At 36.7% G+C, this 22,732-nt stretch overlaps 1 protein-coding gene across 1 annotated transcript in view; it reads left to right on the top strand.

Moving 5' to 3' along the window:
- UBE3C (ubiquitin protein ligase E3C) overlaps positions 1-22,732 on the top strand; it is a 79,573-nt gene that overhangs the window by 38,656 nt on the left and 18,185 nt on the right. Inside the window, exons 16-18 of the mRNA XM_009960955.2 lie at positions 3,235-3,332; positions 6,628-6,760; positions 11,028-11,275. Coding sequence (XP_009959257.2) covers positions 3,235-3,332; positions 6,628-6,760; positions 11,028-11,275 — 479 coding nt within the window. The remainder of the gene's footprint in view (positions 1-3,234; positions 3,333-6,627; positions 6,761-11,027; positions 11,276-22,732) is intronic.

Genomic DNA, 22,732 nt, shown 5'->3' with positions numbered 1-22,732 from the left:
ATAAGGTGGACAAATGATATGTGTTAAAAATACATATATTAATATATAAAAAGAGTTACATAAGATACAAAAATTTTAGAGTTGCAGAAGATGTAAAGCATTGAGGTTTTGCTTTTACTGTATGTATCAAGAAACTTCTTCATTGTATATTAAACTAAAACAAACAAGCTTTAAGTACCATGATAAGTATTAATTACTGTTTATAAATATTGTCTCTAACTAGATAAGGCAGAAACTTAACTCCTTGAATTTCTCAAGATGTATGGGCTTTATGGAACTTCCAAAGAAAGATGAGAGAATTGGACCAACTTAGCAATCAGGATAAATTTACACCAGTTTAGTTGTGCCAATATGGTTTCTCATGTAGACAGTCTGTATCTTTCATCTTTGCATACTTTTGTAGCTTCACTATTCCAGAATTTTACCTTGCTATGCTCAGGTATAATTAAATCACTAATGCTTGTGAAGATTTAAAAAGGAATTAAAAATAGGGCCTTTAAGCAGCAAAATGATTCATCTATAAGAGTCCATGCTCTCTTTCAAGATGATGTGATCTTGAGTACCTTAGCCAGATACAGGAGATTGTTTGCAGAAGACCATTGCCTTTGAATGCTGCCATAGAGTTGTACAGAATTAAGGGCTTTGTCCGAGGTTGTGACCGAAGGACTTCTTATAATGACAATTTTATTTGAATAGCTATGATAGTATGAGTTTATTTTAATTATCTTGTTAGTCTAGTTTCAGATAACAAATAGTTGGTTCACTGTAAGTACTACTCAGAATTTTGAATCAAATATTTTTTTCAGTTTAGTTTATCTCTTTGGAAATCGTCTATTGTAAGTGGTTGATAATATGAAATCTTAAAAGCAGATGTTTTAGCAAAAATTGCAAGGCTTCAACAGGCCTGTATCCTGTATACCTTACGGACTCTACATCAGTGATCCCTGTTCCTTCCATTGGCCTGCATGGCTCTTGACAGCTATACTGTCTTGAGGTTCTCCACTGACAGACCTGTTCTACATTTATTGCTTTCAGATTCTCTCCCATGCTACTGGTCTACTAGTCTCCTTTCCCTCATGCATACACTATCTTGAACTCTTTCCCTTGTCTTCCTTCCCATTATAGCACCAGTTCTCTCCATTTTGTTAGTTGCCATGGTCTGGGCAGTCAGTGGATAAAGGAGTGCATGTTGTGCAGAAGTTGGCTCAGAGGAGCTACATGCCCTCATTTTGCTGGCTGGCTGTCAGACAAGCTGATGCACTGAACGGAGCAGATAACTGAGCTCTCCTTGCTGTTTCTGTAATCGGGTCGCTAAAGGAATTTCTCTGTCCATTTGAAAATTTCACAAAACTTAGTATTTTTGAAGCTCCTATTCTCTGTCAAAGTTAAAATTCAGCTGGCTAGCTCAAAGGGTGTGTTGGAGGCAAGCTGGTGAGGAAAGGTGACACAGTATGTTCATGTAAACCTCATTTTCGTATGAAATCAGGCCAGAAAAAGTGCAGTTAACGTGAATGTGTGAAAACAAGCAGGTAACAATGTGCATATGACTTGTTCAGTCCTTCTCGACTCCATATGGGTTAAAGCCAATTAGCATGAAAGTACTGCTGAATCACATATGGTCATGTTTATTTGTGCTTTTTCATTTACTTAAATGGCAGACTCGTGAGTTCTAAATGCCTTCTGTATTGATGACTCCATCCCATATTTCTCTTTAAAGAAAGAAGCTGTGATGGAGAAATGCAGATAAAATTGACTAATTGACTGGAATAATTGAACTGTCGAAGTAGTGTAGTAGTTTACCTTTGCTGTACATGCACTTTTTATTTAAAGTGCTTTTAACCGTTATCTTAACAGGCTGCGTACATTGACTTTAATTAAAAATGTTTACTAAGTAAACAAAGGGTAATCACACATAAGCATTTTATCAGGAATTCCAAAACCTTGTAATGTTGAAACCTGCCCCAAATGAATATACATCAAGTACAGTGATGTTTTGGGTCACGTCACATTAGGTTGGTGCTTAAAATATCCTTACTTAGTGTTTTGAGGAATAAACAAAAAAAACCAACCAACCAACCAAACGAAAAAGAGCATTGAAGTGATGTCCACTTCCAGAAGGGCAGCAAGATGGTAGTCACCACAGGTAGGAGCCGAAGGAAAACCTTGAAACTGCCATCGTAAACTTCAGACTGAGTAGTAACGTGGAGAATTTACTTCAGTTTTGTAGTATGGTCTATGAATCGTCTAGGCTCTGGAGTCTTTTTTTCGATGAGGTGATTATTAAACATGAAAATGAAACCACTAAGGAGTTGTGGGTTTTGTTTGCTCTGTAGGCTGAAGCTAGGTGGACATTTAACCACAGTGTCTACTCAGTGAGCAATACCTTTTTTTTGGTTTTTTTTTTTTTTTTTTGCTGCAGTTAATTAATTCTCAGCATGATACGTGCTCAGCAACTAAGTTTCTTCCCAGGAAATTAGATCAGGATTGTCACTTCTACTATGCATTACCCAAAGTTGAGTTGTTTCCTAAAAACATCCTCTGTGGGTATAAGAACGTTCAAAGGAGCTGCATGGTAGCTTGGGAGCCACATGCGATTGAGTCTTTGTTGGGGTGGCTTCTTGAGTTCTTTCCTAATCTTTTTTTCTTAAGCACGTTATACAATTTCTGATGTTGTTCTCACTGTTCCTGCAGTGACAAGGATTTAATGTGATCACTGTGACTTTGCTGTTGGGAGAGAAAACTTGTTGAAATAAATGTTACCTTTCTGTTGGCTTCATTAGATTTGGTTTGATTCTTAGTTTTTATCCCTAAAATGATTTGATTGAAGGTAGATGTTGTAGTTGAAAGCATGGTACCTTTAAACTATTTTGAGCATTGGGATGAAAATTCTAGTTACTTACATCTTAATTGTCTTCTATCATGTGTTTTTTATTAATTCAAAAATTAAAATGTCATTAGTAAGAAAATAACTTTTTTTTTTCTTCTGAATAAAATAATAAATACAGGAATACTTATTTTCATACACATTTTGTTTTCAGTGTGTTTTCACTACTTATGTTTCAGTTTGCCTGTAGAAAGTAATGTTTAAAGAAAGGTAAGGCTGTGACTGTTTAGTAAAGAAACTATTTTAATGTATGTATTTTTATACAAAGTAAATCCAGTCACTTGATACAAAATAGACTGTTTTAAAAATGTTCTTTCCAAAAATTTTAAAATTATTATTTCTATTTTAAGTGGGTTTGGAACCAGCACCTCTTTCTGTATCTGAAGAACGACAACTTGCAATTCTGACAGAGCTACCTTTTGTAGTTCCTTTTGAAGAAAGAGTAAAGGTACCTAATTTCTAATTTAATATGCAATTGGTTTTTTAGTCTTTTGTTTTCAGTAAGTGTAAAAAGAGCACTTAGCTAAGTAGAGACTGGATTGTTTCCCTATAGAAGGATATGACTGGCCATGCTGTTTTTCTTCAGTACTTGTGCGGCAATTTGAACATTTGAAGTTAATTACTTTTATTTTACTAGTTATATTACCCTTTATAATAATTGCATTAAAATTAGTAACATGTATTTGAAGATACATGAGTACAATTGTATGTTTATAATAAACTGCAGTCCTGATTGATCTACGTGATTGCACCCTCTTGTGGCAAGGAGAGCACTAACTAGTTATGTATCTGTAATAAACAGATTGCAGGGTCGAGACTGGAGACTTTGGTGCAGTGGGTGGATTTACTCAGAATGAGATGATGGATGTTCCATTTTGGGAAAATATCGCCTAGAGATTAAATTTCTGCATTCATAGCCAAGTAGCTGAACTTTAATAAGAGTATGTAGTTTAAAACATGCAAGATTCTTGTAGTATTGGATTTGCTTTTGAATGTTTTCTAGATTTTTATGTATGTAATTGTTAGTTCTACTACCGATTTCAGTTTGCATAGGTTTTTTTTTTTTTAAGCTATTATTCTGTTACGGACAATTTTTTTTCTGAACTGCTTTTGTTGTCAACAGTATCAATTACTTAAAAACTGCTCCGTGAATTGTTGTAGAAACATTAAGCTGCAAGACATTGTCAAGGGAATGAAGAATAGTTCCATAGGGAATTTGTCAAAAATGTGTGACAGCTTTGGTACAAAAGGAGTGTTTTTTCCAGGCTTCTGTGAAACACTTGTTCCAACAAAACATCTTAATACCGTGAGGCGATATTGCACTAGGATTACAGGGAAGCAGTTGGACGTGACCTCAAGCAGGGTTCTCTATGTCATGATTTAGTTACTGTTTACAACCTCTGGACTTCTTAAACCTATGTTGAGATACATATATGCTAAGTTTCTGGAATTCATAAAACCTAATTGGTTTTATCACAAAAACCAAAATAACAGTTGGAAAAGAGCTTGGAGAGAAGGGTAGAGCTGTAGACTGAACTTTCATAGTTCAGAGAGGAGTTCCTCTTACCCTGCTTTTTTGACCAAGTGTCTTCCTTTTTTTGTGTGTAATAGTGGGAGTCAACGTCCTTTTGAGTCTCCCTCTGCCCCTGCAAAACAACTTGCAATAAGGAAAACAGATACATTATCATAGTCTTGGTTTGTGGAGGTTTTTTTGGGTTTTCTTTTGTGTGTGTTTGTTTGGTGTTTTTTGTTGTGGTTTTTTTTTTGTTTGGTTTCTTTTCACCAGTTGCCATCTATTATGCTGTAATTTAATGTGGTAATACAGCTCAATGCAGTTTCCATGTGTGGGTTGTTCCACGTGTCCTTTCATTTTCTGACTTCATGACATTTTTACCTTGAATTATCGGATACTAGATACGCTTACAAGCAATTACTGAGTCCAGTTTCATGGCAGGCTCTTCAGCCTTCTGACCCTGGGGGCTGTTATCCTCTTTAGCCTTAAGGCTAAATTTACCTGTGGCAGGTAATCAATCCAATTTGTGTCAAGTGCCTTGGTTCTCACTTACTTAAGCCGTACTTTCCGCAGTTGCCTGGGGTGATGTTCCTTCCTATGGTGTGTACCTCAGTCACCATTGCGTACTTTTCCATGTGTTAGTCTGAAGTCATTGTAAATGCTTCAGTTATGCGTTGGGGTTCTTATTTTCAGGACTAACATATGCATGAACATTGGACTATGTAGGAGTCCAGACTCTGTATCAGGGAGAATTTTCTGTAAGATGTACATCCAAGCAATTCTTTCTATCTAGTGTTGTGTAGCACTAGGTAATAAACCGTATCTAGCCATGCTTTAGGAAGGAGGATGGTGGTGAGCTTATTCTCATGGCCAGTACGTAAAAAGGTGTCTGTGGCTGTGTGTCTTGATGTTGTAGAACTATAGAAAAACGTAGGTCAGAAGGGACTTCTGGAGATACTGTAGTCCACAACCTTCCTCAGAGGAAGAACTCCAGAGTTGGATCAGGATGTGCAAGGACTTGTCCAGATGAATTTTGACCATCTCCAAAGACGGAGATTTCACAAACTCTTTGTGTAACCTTTTCCAATACTTTATCACCCTCATTATGATTTTTTTTTGTTTATGTCCATTCAGCATTTCTCTTTCTGCAGTTTATGACTATATTCTCTTGTCTTCCTCCTGTATACCTTGGGAAAGAATCTGGCTTTGTCTACACTATAATCTTCCTGGTTGGAGAGCATCTTCTGCACTAGCTATAGCTGTTCGTAGAAACTGCAGATGTGAGACTTTACTCTAGCTGTGTCTGCTGTTGTCAGGTTTTCCTCTTTCATGGTAAATTTGTTGGGTTTAAACATCTCTGGAGACTCTTACTTCATCTTTTTAGTTAAGTAAGCAGTCTGTGATACTATTGGGAGATTACATCCCTTAGAAAATGTACTAGACTATTTATTGACTATGGGAAAGATGCAAGAGAGGACATAGCAAACGGGCAGTCACTGGGTTGAGGCTATATTGAACATTGTTATACGTTAGGTAACTCCCTCCCCTGCTACCTCTTGGCATAGAACCACAGTCAGCTACAGTTACTCTTCAGGTGAACTGTGGCAGGTTCCTGTTGTGAAGACTTGCAAAGGGACAATGTCAAGTTCAGCTTGTACTTCAGCTGGCGTTATTTTTTTGAATTGGTATGATTCTCTGATTCTTTATTTAATATGGCAGTGCTATCCACTATATGCTTTGAATTATTTGCTCACTGGTCCTGAGAGGAGAACTAGTACCTAACATCTTGTTACTGGGAATGTTCCTAAGCATTATAAAAAACCAAGACAAAAATTATTTGCTAATATTGAGGATAGCCTCTGCATGTGCAAAATGCTCATGTGACTTTTTCCCTTTGTTTTTGAATACTTTGTGTTTCAGAACTCTGAAAGGTGGGGAGAGGTAAGTGGAATCACTGACACAATGTCTGTAGATGTGCCTCTCTATGTAGAAAGAACTGAGGATGACATCTTAGCATGAAAAAGTTTTTTGCATGTCTGTCCCCTCTCCTTCCCTCCCCTGGGACAAGGCTCTGTATTGTTTCTGCAGCTCAGTGAGAGAGAATGCAAATCACTTGAAAGTCAGTGCCCAGAAGCAACTCAGAGGACAGTAATGGTAGTGGATAACCATCTCTCATTGAATATGTATACCTGCACAAAAACATGATTTCTCTTTTCACTTATTTTAACAGATTTTTCAAAGACTGATCTATGCTGATAAACAAGAAGTTCAAGGAGATGGGCCATTTTTGGATGGAATTAATGTTACTATCAGAAGAAATTATATTTATGAAGATGCTTATGATAAACTTTCTCCTGAAAATGGTAGGTTTATAGTTAAGGTATCACCAGCTTATTTGTAACATTTAACCATTCTTAGCATGCAGTTACGTATTTGCTTACTTGACTAGGATGTAAAAGTATATCAGCTCTGAGGTGTGAAAGTTCTTATAATGTTAAATTTCTTTGTTTTTACGTAATTTTCATCCACATTCTTTCTGATTATGGGAGTCTCATTTCTCTTTAACACACCCTTCTTTAGTTCAGACCTACTTTTATGGGGCTTTTCTTCTCATTTACTTGTCCAAATAACTGTACCTTGTGTATTTATCTGTGTAGTTCATTAGATATTATCTGGTTTGGTAATCTGTGTCAACGCATATAGGTAGGCTGTAGAGGATTTGCTAGGTACAGTGTGCCTGATAAGGCCACACAGGGCACTTTGTAGTGGTAGCATGTAGCAGTATATATTTTGCCACATTGATTTAAATCATACCTTCATGTGAATTTGTGTGAGAGTGGCTGCTCTAGAAGCCAAAATTCCAATGTAGATAAAGCCTGCCCAAATAAAGTTCTTAGTAGTTATATGGTATTTTTGCGTATAAAAGGAATATTTGCCAAATACTTGAGGTTCGCCACGTGAATCTCACCGCCTGCTGTGCCGCATAAGTTCCCTTATTATCTAAGTTCCCTTATTTATTCTTGGTTTGTATAAAATTACTGGAGATTGTGCCTTTCCTTAATTACCTTTACTCTGGTAGTATTAAAGGTAGTAATCTATAAATATAATTTTGTATTTCAATACCTGTGTTTAAAACTCTAACTATCTAGAAGAGATACATTTAGACTAGTATTTCTTTTTTTAAGTTAAGTGCAAATTAAGCTTTCCTGGGTTTGGAAAGTTTTAAAGACTAATTGAGAGATGTCACTGTATAATTGTCTGGAAATTATATGCGCATTTCACTGTTCAGCTCTTTCTTAGTGGTTGTGAATAGTTTTGTCATAGTAAGTTTAGTATGAGTCATTAACTGGTTTTTAAAAAGAGAAAGGTGAAATACATTTGGAAAATAGAAGAAGTTGAGTCTGTTGTGTTCCCCTTCCCTTCTCCTCCCCCCAAATGTATGAAAATACAATTCAGACAGTGCAGTCTAAGCTTTGAGTAATTCAGTGTCAAGTAACAGGCAAGTTAGCCTGTTTGTTTCAATAAGAAGATAGTGTTAAATGAGAAGCACGTTTTCTGTGAAGACTACATTTCAACTTAATATAGTTTTATTAAACTACAAAAACAGTTTTCTGTTTCCTAAAGTTAATCTACAATGTGACAGTCCGGGTACTGGGATGTATTCCACCATTAGTGAGATCACAGGCAACATGGAATTGAGGGGAATAGTCAAATGCACTTGAAGGTCAGGTTGCCACTCAGATGGCACTTGACAGACTGAAGAAAAGGGCTTACAGAAGCCTCAGGAAGTTTAAGAAAGACCAAAGCTGAATCCTATACCTGGGCTGCAATTACCCCATGTAGCCATACAGACCGAGCACTGACCGGCTAGAAAGCTGTTTTCAGTAAAGGACCCCGGGGTTCCTAGTGGACAACAGATTGAATGAATTAAGAGTTCCCCTTGATGAGATGAAAGCTAACTGCATACTGGGCTGTATTAGCAAGAACATAGCTCACAGTTTCAGCACTGATAAACTGTGTCTGGCTTTGGGCTTCCCCGTATAAAAAAAAAAAAAAGACATTGACATACAAGGAGGAGTCCTGCAGAAGACGCCCAAGGACTGAAGCATGTGGCATATGAGAAGAAGCTGTAATGTCATTGCAACTGGGAGGTTATAAAGCCAGTTTGGTAGGGTGTGGTGATGACATGTAGCAGCAAGGGAAATTTTTACTGGACTTCTATAGAAAAAAAAAACATTTCACAGTGAGACTTGTTAAGCACTGAAATGGGCTGTCCAGGGAGGCTGGGAAACCTCCATCGTTGGAGAGCTCCAGTAGACCAAGGCACTGAGCATCCCGGTCGAACTTGGAAATTGGCCTCTCACTGTGGGGATTTTGGATCACATGAGATGTCTTCCAACCTGAGTCCTGTGATTCCATCAAGCCTTCTGTTCAGCAAAAAGAGCTTTTGTATTAATACACAATTTATCTGCATATACAGGTGTATAGTTACAGATAATATTTTCAGCCTTTTCCTTAGGAAGAAAATTACTCATAAAACAGAGTAAAAATAACTCATAAAATAAGCTTGTAGCAAGGGATTTGGAAGTAGAGTAATCTCTAGATGAAGATTTCTGTCTTGTTTACAGGTACAGAGAAGCCCCAGTGGTAGTCGGCCAGTTCCAAAAATCAATTTTTCTGTGTGTGTGCATGACACACCATGTATATGCACAAATATACATGTATATATACAGTGCTATGTAGTACTGTGCTAGTGCAGCACTAGCGCTATTTAGAATCAGTAAAGACTAAATTAGAAGATTGGACTTTTTTAAAAAAAAGATGGTATTCTGAGGCAATATAATTTTTAGTTCTGGAGTAGATTGGGCACAACGTGGGAGAGCAGAACAGAAGAAATTCCTGGAAATTGCAGGAGACACAGTTTCGAGACTATAGACTGAATTGACTAAAATTGAGCTGGGAGATTGAACAGATGATAGATGAGGTTCTAGAATTGATCAGGAGAGAGCAAAGAGCACTGATTGGAAGAGGCATCTAATTTGTCTGCTGGCCCTGAGAAGAGACCTGTTCAAAGTTAATGTTTCCGTAGTACCTTAGCTGCAATCATTAAGAAAACAAGCTTGCAATATCAGAAATGTTCTAGGTTGGTTCTTGTGAGTTTATGTTTTTAATTTGGTTGTTATATGTTTAATAATGTGTAAGCATTTCTCTTACTTTTTTTTTTTTTTTCCCCCCGGGACTGGAATTTTGAGAATATTCCGTAATAGCCTCCAGTGGACTCCAGTAACAGTTTAGTTACATTCTAGCTGTATGAGTTGTAAAACTGAACTCTTCAGAGGCTGTGCTAACTTGGAATCCACCTCTACCTGGTCACCTGTTTTAACAGGTGAATTTGTTTTAGGACCATTTTTAAGTCCTTGCTGTGGATCTAGTGGTCGGTACCCAAAGGAAGAGACACATAACTGATTTTCTTCATAAGGCCCCAAAAAGCGCTAAACCAACATTTTCCATATGCAAAAGTTTTAACATTGATGCTCCATGTCTCAGGAGTCCCCAGACAAAGCATGCCGGTATGCTTGAGACTCTTTTTTGCCAGTGTTCTGTTTTCTTTTTTGGGTGGTGATGAGTGGACCCATTGCAGTGCCTGTGGCCAAAATGGACATCCTCTGTTTCCAGCAAGCAGAATTTTTGTGCAGGAGGGCATTTCACTTAATGAAGAACTAATAGGTCATTTTTGCTAAATAGCTGAGTGTGAAATGGGAAGTTACTAGTAGATGTGTAGAGGCATTTGCTAATGGGAGAGTATAAGACAGTCAGTGATTCAGGAGAAATTCTGTTGCTACAAGGTGCTGAAGATTCTTTCATGAATATCAACTGTCCATCAATAATGTATGCATTTGTAACACATGGAAGCAGTAGAAAGTTTTATTGCTACTGGATTATTACTGGTTTCTTTGCTGGGACCCAATGCAAGGGTTTGCATAAAAGCCATGTATTTGGTTAGATGTTTGGAAGCCCTCAGTGATTTGAGCAAAAAGGTCCTCTTTGCCTGTTATGTATATGTAGTTCAAGGACTAAATACTGCTTGCTTTCTCAAGTAGCAGCGTTCTATGAAGCAAGCAGAACACCTGCCTTCAGAACATGTCCGTCTTTACCACATGTTGCTCACTGGAATTCCATGACATAGCAATGAGTCCAAAGTATCAAAAAGAATATATTGAATATTAAATATTATTTTTTAATGGTGTAGCTGAACAGTCAGCCCCTCTAAGGGAATGCAGTGCTTGTTGACAGGTCCTTCAGACAGGAGAAAGTTGAACCTTGCATTCACAATATTTTATATAAATAGAATTTTCAAATTATTCTTAGGCCTCTCAAATATTTTGTAGGGTTTTTTTTCTTCCTCCTTTCTTTCCACTCCATCTTTTGATGACTTTTAAAGCCAGACCCTTTGTACAAAGTGAGTTTCACATACTGAATATTCCAAAATTCAAGTCAGTAATAGATTTTTGCTACTATTTACTAGTTCAATTTTCTATATAAAGTTAGTGTAGATATGCTTGTATGTGAGTTTATCCAAACAAAATTCAAGCAGATGTATTTGAGTTTGTCTCTCTCCTTTCTCTGCAGAACCTGACCTAAAAAAGCGCATTCGTGTTCACTTACTTAATGCACATGGTCTTGATGAAGCTGGTATTGATGGTGGTGGAATTTTCAGAGAATTTCTGAATGAACTACTTAAATCAGGATTTAACCCTAACCAGGGATTTTTTAAGACCACCAATGAGGGACTTCTTTACCCTAACCCTGCTGCACAGATGCTCGTTGGAGACTCTTACGCCCGACATTACTACTTTCTTGGAAGAATGCTTGGAAAGGTAAAAACAGTGTTCTATGATATAAAGCTTTAGCAGTACTAAAATTAGTAAGTAATTTTTTTTTTTTTCTTTTTAGATAGGGGTAGATGGGGGAAAAAATGATGATTTTTCTAGAGCTGAGGAAAAATAACTTTCAGATGTTGGATCTGAACGTTACTTCCATGTATCACAAATTTCTGGTTCATTTTAATTAGCTACATACTTAAGAAGTACAGAGAATTTGATACACCCTGGATGCCCGTTGAGCAAAGTGTGCATATGTCTGCTTCTGTGTTTATCCTCTTGCTTAAAGTTGAGTTGATTGAAGCCATTAGAACTACTTTGCTTATGGTGATTTTTAACCTGGAGCTTTCTGGAATTTGACTGCAGTTACATTTTCATCATTTGGAGTATATGAAATTAATATTTTCAGAAAAAAACCCAGTTTCTAGTTGTATTAGGTGTACAGTTCTTGTTAGCATTTAGAATTTTCCAGGAGCATTTACCGTACTTAAGAGACATATACAAACTAACTTTCTCTTAGTCTTAGTTTTTCATACATTTTGCATCTTTCTTGAGTTTTAGTGCTTGATATTTTGGTGTTGTGGATGTTCAAAGACTAATACATGGTTGTTGAGCTAGATGAAAAAGGGCCGGGGGGAGAGAAACCATTACAAACATTCATTCAATTTTCTTTTATGGTCAGGTTTAGTATTGAGACTATTTCCTTCTAAGCCCTCAAAGTAATTTTTGTAAAGCTAATTAATTGTGAAACAAAGTTTGGAATACAAATTCCATTTCAGGAAAAAAATGTGTTGATTGCTACTCAGCTATCTAAAGCTGAAGGTATTTAAGATGTAAAAGTCCCATTTAACTCCCTGAACTATTTTGGAGGCTGAAATTGTGGCTTGTGGTGAGATGTAACATATAGTTGGATGTCCTTTTAGTGCAGCTGGAAGCGGTTTAAGAGGATGTTGTTGGCAAACTGGAGCTGTTGAAACAGAGTGCTGTTCTTTAGAGTTGCCAGTCAGCTGATTTAGATTAAACTGCCACTTTGTAGGCAAATTCTCTGCTAATGCATCCTAGCTATTGCAGTATCCAAACTTGTTAAATAATGAGAATTTCAAATCGGCCATTTCAATAAAGTGATCGTTGAAGGATATTCCTGCTCTTAATGGGAGGTGGATTCAGTCTGTAATTATGACCTATGTTACATATCCAAGGCTTCATTTTCTTTCTGCATCTATAGATTTTTGGAGTGGGGAGGCAAATGCTGCTGTGGTATTGTGAGGAAGTAACTTCACTCCAAAAATGTTTAGTGTTCATCTAGGAATGGGGCAGGGCTGAATTGTCAAGAGGAAGATTGTAACGTTATTTCGAAAAAAAGATTGTAATTTTGAATCTTAGGTTTCCTCTGCCAAAACAACACATTGCCTTCTGTAATTGGATTTGAAATACTAGCATAAAGACACAAGTTGTAAAATGTGTGTAACTCCCATAGAGTGCTACAAGTATAGTTTTGGGTTTGCCTTTTTAAAATCAGAGGATCTATTATTTAACATTTTGAAAGCATAAATTGTCTTTGTATTTGCAGTGTGTTTACACAGGTAAGAATTGACAGTGCTACTTAATAATTACCCCTACCCAGGTGCACAGACACCTTTTAGTAGTGTATTTAGAGTCTTGATGAATTAAACAGAAAGATAAGGCACGACCATACTATTCAAAACCTGCCGGTATTGTGGTCTTGGTTAAGTTACTGAACACTCATTCACCCGTTTTCAAAAATGTGTCCATTTTATGCTTTGCACAGGGTTATTAGAGAGCAATAGTGGATTATTAAAAGCCCCTTTGTAAACAAAATAGATATAATGCAAAGGAAGCAATCGGGCATCCACAGCAATTTCTTATTTGTGGAAACCGGTATGTAAAGAGCACTGCCACCAAAAACTCTCACGTAAGAAGTTTCAGTGTTATCAGAAAACAAATACATTAAAATATAATAATTTCTAGACATTCTCTGTCTCTTGGTAACCGTTTCATACTGATATCCAAATGCATTTAGCTTTCAGTACCATAGATTTACACCTAATTCAGTTTTTCTTCTCATCAGGAAGTTTCTAACAGCTTGACATCTTCTGTGTTAAATTGTCAGTTCAGAAGTAGAAACATAAAAAAATTTAAAACTTACCTTTTAAAAATGTTGTATCTAAAAACTTAAATTATTTTAACACTAGAGAAATTATTGACTATTTGGGGTGTATTTTTGTAGTTAGTGAAGAAATAGTATACTATACAAACTGCATGGCTGTCCGTGCAACTTTTATTGATAACTGAATGAGCAAAAGGTCTTGTAGAAATAATGCCATGTGATCATGTAATTGCGTATGTTGTCTGAAATCCTTCTTAAAAAAAAAAAAAAGGGGCAGAAATGAGTTTGCTTAAACAACAGCTACTCAAACACTTCCAAAGTTTACATTTCTCAACTTTCAATTACTTCACTCTGTAATGTAAATATTACTTTTAACATTGGTGCCTTTTAAGCATTTTCCTTTCTCTTCCTTAAAAGTGAAAGCTCAGTGTACCACCCACACCTCTGGTAGCGGTCTCCCACCACCGGCAGGGTTTGAAATTTGAACTTCTCAGTTTTGCCCACTGGAAGCACAGTAATGACTTCGAGTCCCAGGCTTTGCTTGAGAGCTGAGGGTGTCCTGGGCTGTTGGGGATGTTCAGACAGAGGTGTTGTAGCCCCAAATTCTCTTCGTTCTCCTGTCTGCAAAGTAAAGTCTTGTTGTCCCATGTGGTGTCCCAGAAGTATGGATGGGACATTGTAATCCTTTTGCTCTGTCAGTAGGTAGGATTGGGCTGTGGGGAGGCACCTGATTGGGTTTAACTTCCTTCCCACATGCAGTAGTTGTTCTGGCAGCACTAAAAAAAAAAAATCTTTCCACGTGTAGACTTTTCTGCTGAAGCTTTGGTGATGTAGTGGACTTGGTTCAGGAGAACACAAAAGTTGCTATTTCGATGGGCTGCCAAAACTTCAAGCATCATAGCCAGAGAAGGGGAGTTTTTGGAAGTAACACCTGGGAATCTTAAATGAGGATTTTCTCCTTGCTGATTCTTGAATGGTCTGCTGCAAACCTGGAAAGAGGGAAACACTGGTTAACCATTCCAGCAGAAACAGTGATCGGTAGCACAGTGACAGATACAGAATTAGAATAAATCTGAATTTAACCGTGTTCAGACCCAAACTGTCTTGTATACTGTCTGTATGTTAACTTTCTCCATTTCCAGTTTACATTTGCATTTATTCAGTGATGTTGACGTGAGAGATGTTGTGGAAAAGGACAGTCTTCACATTTGGAATTATTTGACATCAAGTAGCTACTTCTTAGGATAATTTACTTAAATTTCTTGAAGTATCAGCATTAGTTTAAGAATATGGCAGGAAGTCCATAGGAAGATTAGAATGATAATTTTTATGGTTTCCTCCTCTTCTTTACTGACATAAACCTGCTAGTTCTTGCATGTATTATGTTTTGCAATGATTGTCTTTCCACCTTTAACAAAGAGATTCTTTCTGGCACTAGAGATTTTTGTCTAATACACTCAGCATCTTTGATTTTACTGAACTCTACCATCTGCATTTATCTTCTCTTATTCCAGCATATTGAAGGGCACTAGCGAGTCATGCATTCATGTTGCTGAAGAACATATGCATTGCCTTTGAAATACAATACTAAGTCTATTTCTCCAAGCAGTAGAATCTGCAGTCCTTGGGAGACACTGGAGTTTTCTGAAAAGATGTAGATTTGTTTTGCTAAGACTTAGCTTTGGTCTTACATGGGTGGGAAGGCAGTACAAAGAACATAAGGTGTTTTGAGTTGTTTTGTTTTGAATTGAGTCCTTCCATTGTGGATCCAAATAAAGAACTTTGATAGAAGAAGCAGCAAGGACTGAGCAAAAATAATGTGTTTATTTTAAATTTTAGCATTCTTTTGATGATGGATAGATGAGACAATCTAGATTTAGTCTTTGATCATTAATATTTAATGTTATATAGGAGGTCAGTAATTTGCATGGCCTGGTGGATATTGTATTGATGAAGGTTTAAGTTGTTTATTTTCATATGACTTTTTATAGGTTACTATACTGATTTAACGAACGGTTCTGTGCACGTATCTAAATGTTGTTAAACATCTGTATTTGAAAAAAGTTATAAAATATATGTGTCTTTTGGTAAAATTAAAGATTAGAAGGGTAGTAGTAAATCAAATACAAGTGTTGTTACCCTAGTAGTAAATGTGGGACCATTAATAATGGATTAGATTATTTTTCTGTATCTTAGACAGTGTGCGCCTTGTGGTTACTTTTTGTAACTTCAAATAGAGCTATGATAGATAATTTGTTGGGCAAGATGATATTCCTGGCCAGAAGGTACAAGTCTAGGATTAGCAGTGTCTACAGGGTCCATTTTGCAGAAAAACTAAAGTAGCTCTTGGTCATCCTTGGGCCTTATCTGAAATAGATTGAATCAGTGGGAGTCTTTCACAGCAAGATCTGGATCAGATCCTAAACTCTTAGGTCATGAAGCTGCACATATGTATGGAGTTAAAACCTTCAGGCAAATGTTTCCAGTAACAAGTTTGTGTGCCCTTTTTGTGCCAAAAGCTTGTAGAGAGAAAACAAACAACCAAGAAAACTCTACTATGAGAAGAGCTGGGTTTGATACATTTGAGTGTTTGATAGGATGGTGCGTCAAGCGTTGCACTGCTACGCTTTCTCTGTTTCTCTGACTGCTGAAGGGTCATTATTTTTTTTTTTTTTCCCCCTTCTGATTCTTAGGCTACCCTTTCCCTTTGCTTACTGCCCATTTAATTAAGATCCACTTTGACTTGGCTTAAATTAGTGTGCTCTTAATTGATTTGTGCTGCAGCGACAGTTGATACTACTAGTACCTAGAAAGGTAGGGGTGGAATTAGTGATACTGATACAAAGAGGAGGTAATTTGTATAAACTTCTTATTTTATTACTTTCAGTTACATTGCACATGATTTTGTAGACTCAGCACTTTGCTTAAAAGCAAATTAGGTGATGATAATTTGTCTCAGAAATTCGTGAATCATCTGAAATGGAATCAAAACAGAAATTTACCATGTAAAGTGTCGTGCTCTTTTAGTGATACATTTACAGTGCAGAAACACAGTCATAAGAGAGCGAAATTGATACCTTATGGAAGTTAACTTCATGATTTATGAATGTAGATGTAAATGAATCTGAATCTGTTTTCTGACACGGTTATTCAGCTTGACAATTCCTTTGTGTGCTGGTTCATTTAACATAACCAATTATCTTTTGATTACAAATAGCTACGTTAGTACTAACCTTGTAAATATATGTCTAGCACTAAAAGACTACTGAAATGTGGTATTTTAACTCTAAATCTTTAGGAGGGAAAAGTGTGTATTGATGGATTGTGATATTTATTGGGTCATAATGTATTTAAATTTTCTTTAATGCATATGTTAGTGATTGTTTACCGTGATAAAGTGCACAGAGGTCTCTGCAAGGAGTTCTGCATGGAAAGAATTACCTCATGTCACTGGTCACTCCTCAATTAAAAGTTCCATTAGCAGATGATTCCTGCTTCTGGTTTGTGTACTGATTGCGTTTTATTGCCTCTAAATCAGGTTCCTAGACAGGGAATAAATAAACAGTTAGAGTGTGTGGTAATGGTATCTTGATCTTTTTTCACAGTTCGGAACATCTACATCCATTTCAATCAATTAGGGTTGGAATATTTACTGAAATTCTTTATTTTGTTTGAACTGTCTTCAGAAATGACTAGTTTCACTGCTATTAAAATACAGATTTATCTTGGGAGCATATCCAGATGTTAGTTATATAGTAGTAAATGTTTCACGTTTTCAGATGGTTAGAACTTAAAGATGTCTTCCTTTTATCCTCAGTTCTTATTAAATTCTGTTTAAATTTGAGACAAGAAAAATCTATTAAGCCTTTACTGGAACTTCAGTAGTGAATGACAACTACTAGTTATCCGGTGCATCCACAGGTACCTCTAGTCCTTCCCACCCCTATCCTACAACACCCCCCAAATGACATTGATAGCGATTTATATCATGTACATGGCGTAAGTTACAGAGATAACTGTTCCTATTGAAACAGAAAGGAAGTACCAAGCTCATGAAATGGTGGTTTTCTGCAAGTACCAACCTTTCTGAAGCACTCTATTTTGGTAATAAAAATTCTTGTAATAAAGTTAAATGTGTCCTAAATTCTTAGAATAAAAATACTATAATGAATTTCCATTTTTAAATAAAAAAATAATTCAAGGTCATTATCCTTGGTATGCTCCAAGGGAGTCTTTGGAAATGGATCCCTACTTTTTTATAGTAATGTGTTCGTGAGTCAGTCTTGAGTTTGTTTTGTGCTTATCAGACACCTGCAGTTTGTTTCAGGTATTTACACTGCGGCAAATTTGACAGGCAGGCCCTTTGCGTCTGAGTCTTGCTACCCCAGATCTCTGGAACTTCTACGAATTTGTACTTTACTGACCTTCAAATTCCCAGTGAGTGGGAAAACAGAAGTAAAACCAATTTACAAAAGGCTTCTTTTTTTCTGAAAAGAGTATTTTTAAATCTGAGGATACTAGCAGTGCTGCAAGGGATGTTAGTAAAGCGCTCTCAGAAGCTTAATTACAGGCATCTAGCTGTGGAGTTTTGGACTCCTGCTTTTTTAAAAGACAGAAGAGGCATCCAGTATTTGAACAAAAAGTGCACTATGAATTTTTGCAGTCTCATAGAGAAGATGTACCAGATTTTCCATTACTACAGTAGTGCATCTAGATGTCTCTGCTGTTGTGGAGCTCGGAGAACTGAGTAACAGTGACTTAAAGCTACCAGGTAGCAGGCGTATTGCAGTGACACACACCTGATAGAATTAGGTTTATTTTATCATATTGGCATTAGGAACAGTACCAGTTTGCTTTTGCTCACTTTAAAGCACATTGTTAAGTGCATCTGTAAGAAATTATTTTTATCTTAAAATTGCTAAACGCTAGCTTTAAAAATGTCTCAAAAATAGGAGTACGTGTTAATTTGAATGTAACTTACATTTGCAGTGTTATCTTTTTCATTAGAGTAGAAAAGGCTTTGCTGGCCTCAAAGGCTTTGTAAGTATGAGATATTTCTAGGATATAAATAATAAGGTAGAAGGAAGTTCTAATGGTTTTGCTATTTTTCTATCATTTTTATTAATGATTCTGTACAGCTTTGAAGATCTATTGCATTCTGTAAGTGCTAAGTATTATTTAATAGTAACTGTTTAAAATGACTGAAATAGAAAGGGTTATGGTCTTGGGGGCTGATTAGGGAAGTAACTGAATTTTAGCTCAGTCATTTACTGCCTTGGCCCGTAAGCTGTGTGTCTTTCTAGGGGTATGACTTTAGCGTTGTTTTGGTTTTAAAATACAGTACTGGGTTGTAAAGGATTAATGGGAATTAGGAGCAATAACTGATCAATTATTTTTCTTAAGAATGAGAGAATTAATTGTAGACTTGAAAGTAAGTAAAGGCACTAAAGCTGCCTCACAGTCAGGGAGGTTTAGTTAGTTCATCTGTGAATTTGTTTACACAATTTGAACCTTATTCAGCACGTTGTAATGCTCATGTAAGCTACCATATATAGCTGGTTTCTCTGAAATGACTAGACTGGCTTAAATTTTGTCCAGTTTTAAAACATGGGGCAAAGTCTTTTCTTTCTGAAGAGCTGTTTCCTAAATCTTCGAGTCATACCTGAACAATACCTCATGTGACCATGTAGTACTTAATTAATGTTGTGATAGTTACCATGTATAGTCCTAGTCAGATACTGTTCTCATTATGTTGAAAACAAGAAAAAAAAGTCCTCCTTGCCCAAAGAACAATGTAATTTTTCTTCCTTTCTTACTATGTACTGCATACAGCTGTCCTTCCAGCTAGGAGCTTTCTTCCATAATATATTAAAGCTACTAATTGCGTGCCCGTATTCCGAAAGTTTCTTGCCTTAAAGAAACATTCCTTGTTTTTCCCACGTCACAGGTGTTTAGTGAATGCATTTAGTATATCTGTTAAGTATCTGAACATAATATTTTTCACTTTAGATGACCAAGTTGTGATCCGTGTCACTGAACTGCGTTAAAGGCTTTTATAGCTAGTCCATGTTGCAATCAGTTATGGTTGAACTGTTCTGTAATCACAACTAGCTAATATTATTTAAAAGAGAAACAATAGACTTCAGACTGTGTGCTTTGTGCACTTCACTTTGTGAAGTCAAAACCTATTAACCACAGTAGGCTTTCTGTTGCTTTGCTTAGTTTTAATATTCTGGTGTGTTCTACAGGCATTCACACATTGAAGGGAAAGGGAGGTGTATGAAGTTCCTTTTACTGACTGCTACTCTTCCATAGTGAAATAATTGTTTTCAACCTTTCAACCAGAAAAATCCCTTTTTTTAACATTTTTTTTTTTAAAAAAAAAGAAAAGCTAGCAAGTCTTCTTGAGAGAATTGGGAAGACTGGGATGAATAATTTGTTACCAAAAACCAGATTTGTTTGTTTACTTTATTTTGTTTAGTTGTTTCAGAAGCTTTTAAGTTATTTTAATGGTTATCTAGAGATGTCGTAACTTTGCCTAAAGAGCATCCCTAACCTATGTGAGTTTGAAATAGTGCTGGGGAATCCAGGTTGGCCCTTTCAACAGATATAACCTTTTAGCTACTGGGAATGCATCACCCCACAAGCATTACAGTGCTTGTGTGATTGCCCTTGATGTAGACATCCCTGTCTCTGCTTCGGACCAGCCTCTTGTCCCAAGCTTGCATCTGCAGATTGCACCTCAGTGGAGGTGGGATGCTAATACTCCCAGCCTTTGGAGGAGGCAGAGATACGTAGGCTCTATTAAGGTTTTTGGTACACCCCTTCTCCATCCCAGACATTAGGAACTGGAAGTCTAATGTTATTATTTGACCACCACTTGCTCCTTTTATGCCTTCCTATCTGGATCTTTTCTTTATGTAAGTCAGTTGTAGTTTATGGGACTGCAGGATAGAGACAGTGAAGTCAAGATAGGGAAGTTGGGAACGTGAACTCTCAGAATTTATCATAGAATGGCATCGGTCCCATAGGTGATGACCATAACAGTTAAAGGAAACTTGCCCAAGGGTGAGAGTACTTGGAAGTTTGAGAAGAGATTTATTTTAAAATATATATTGGTTAAGCTTGCTGGCTTTAATCTCTTGAAGCAGTGTATGAACAGGGACTTGTGACTTACAGTCAAACAGAAGTCACCACCTTCCAAGAACAAGCCAATTTCTTCCATCAGCGTTGTTGCTCATTGGCTGCTAGAGACAAAAAGGACTGTTCTGTGGGGACAGCGTGACCTTATGTTGTGTTAAACTACATCTATAAGTATGTTCTGACGGTGCAGCTTCATATTGCAGGTGATTAATCTGACAGCTGGTTACCTCCATAAGGGGTGGTCACTATTCCCTTGCCTGTCAGTGATGCAGGGCTCCTGTCTCTTTTATATTGACGTGGCAGAAGGCCAGTTCAGAGAGTTCCGCAGGCAGAAAACTAAGTTAAAATCAGGTCACTTACTGCTCCCCAAGACAGATCACTAAGGGAAAAGAGGGAATGAGTGAATCTCCCCTTTTGGCCATTACATTAGCTGCAGTAAGAAAAATAGCCGTCAGGGTAGACTTCCATGGGCTACTGGCTGCTCTAAGGTTGTGCTCGTGTTGAAACAACTGGTCTTGCAATTCCTACCCAGTTTCAGCCATAGCTGTGAGCTGGGTCTGATTCTGATTTGAAAAAAAGTTCAACCTCCAACAGTGTCTGTGCTGTGTCCACCACCACTTGCCCCATCCCCCCAAACCCAACGCCCCGATCGAAGCACAGCACAAATATTCTGCAAATTTTGAACCTTATTCAGCATCTCATAGTGCTCATGTAACCTCTACTATACAGCTACTCTACTTGCAAAGAAAGCCAGTTGCGTCAGCAAGCTGATTGGTTCCATCGCCCTGGCAGGAATGGGTGGAATCGCCTCTGTTAGTAGCAACAGGTGGTTTGATCAGTTTATGCTGACAGAGAAACAGGGAAGTTGAATGGAAATGGAAAAATAAAGTTTCACTTTTAGTCATTTTCATTTGTACACGGCATTTCTCAGCATCTCCGCAGAGTGCTGGAGCTGTAATGTAGTGTAATTTACTTTGAAACAAAACGGAAATGTATCATGAGTTTATTTACCAGAGTTTTAGTGGATTTTTTTTATTAAACTTCATTAGGATAGCTTGACTATCAAACTAATTAAAATGCTACTGTTGGTCTTGTTTCCAAAAATACTTTGTTTCTAACATTGCAATCACTTAGCTAAGAGGAGTAATTAAAGTTATTCTCAAGTTGCACAATTTAGTTTATTTAAAAATGCTTTATATAGTTTTTAGATGAAGTTATAAATGTTCACTTTGGAACTACCTGAAGATTAATAGTGATGCATTTGAAATGCATTATTTTTTTATTGATTCTTAATGTAGTAAATTACTGAAGTTATTTGGCAGCAAACAGAAATAGCCGGTGATGTTGTTCACATTTATTTTCCTGATAGCGTCACAATTTGCATTAATTGCATTGCAGCTGCACTCACTTATATTAAAAAGCTTCTACTATAATTAATCCTTTTTATTTCAAATCATTTTGGCACAATTTCTAGCAATAAACACTCATAAAAGACAGACACTTGAAAAATAACGTACAAGTTTCTTCAATATACCTATTGCTGCTTTTTCCTGACAAGGAATTATTGATAGGCTTCTAGGATCAAGTGTTGCAAGTGGCCAAGACTTAAGACCAGTTTGAAAAATGCTAAGTGGATTATTTTGCATAAAAAACAGACAGGTTTTGAATTTGTGTAATTAACCTGTGTTTAGAAAATACCTTGATTTATGTCTACATTTGTATTTCAGTTGCATACATTATGGAAATTTAATTTATAATCCATTTAGCTGATGTGATCATAGTTTTTAGTGCTATCATTTATTAGTCCTTGTATATTAAATGCTCTAAAGGCTTAAACCTGCCTTGTGTAAAAAATTACACCTCTACATTTACATTTTATGAGTCATAGATGGAATTCCATTTTAAATTCGGGTAGCTTTGATATATTTAAGGAATTACAATGGCTTTATTGTTACTAATGCAGGAACAGCAAACACTGACCTTATACATTGCAAATTAATGATTTATCCCTCTAGTTTGCTTTTAAAGTCAACTATACAAATGAGGATTTCGACTTCTACACCTTGAATAAATCATACAGCTCTAAATATAATGCACCCTTTGGCTTTGAACTCGTTATTCTCAATTCTTTCTGCAAGGTCTAACTTGCCTCATAGAAATGTTCTTTCAAGAGTTTAAGGAAT

Source organism: Leptosomus discolor, chromosome 6, assembly GCF_034619465.1.
Source record: "Leptosomus discolor isolate bLepDis1 chromosome 6, bLepDis1.hap2, whole genome shotgun sequence".
In the NCBI taxonomy this organism is placed as follows: Eukaryota; Metazoa; Chordata; class Aves; order Leptosomiformes; family Leptosomidae; genus Leptosomus; species Leptosomus discolor.
The sequence above is the reverse complement of the archived record's forward strand: the minus strand, read 5'-3'. Positions and strand labels throughout refer to the sequence as shown.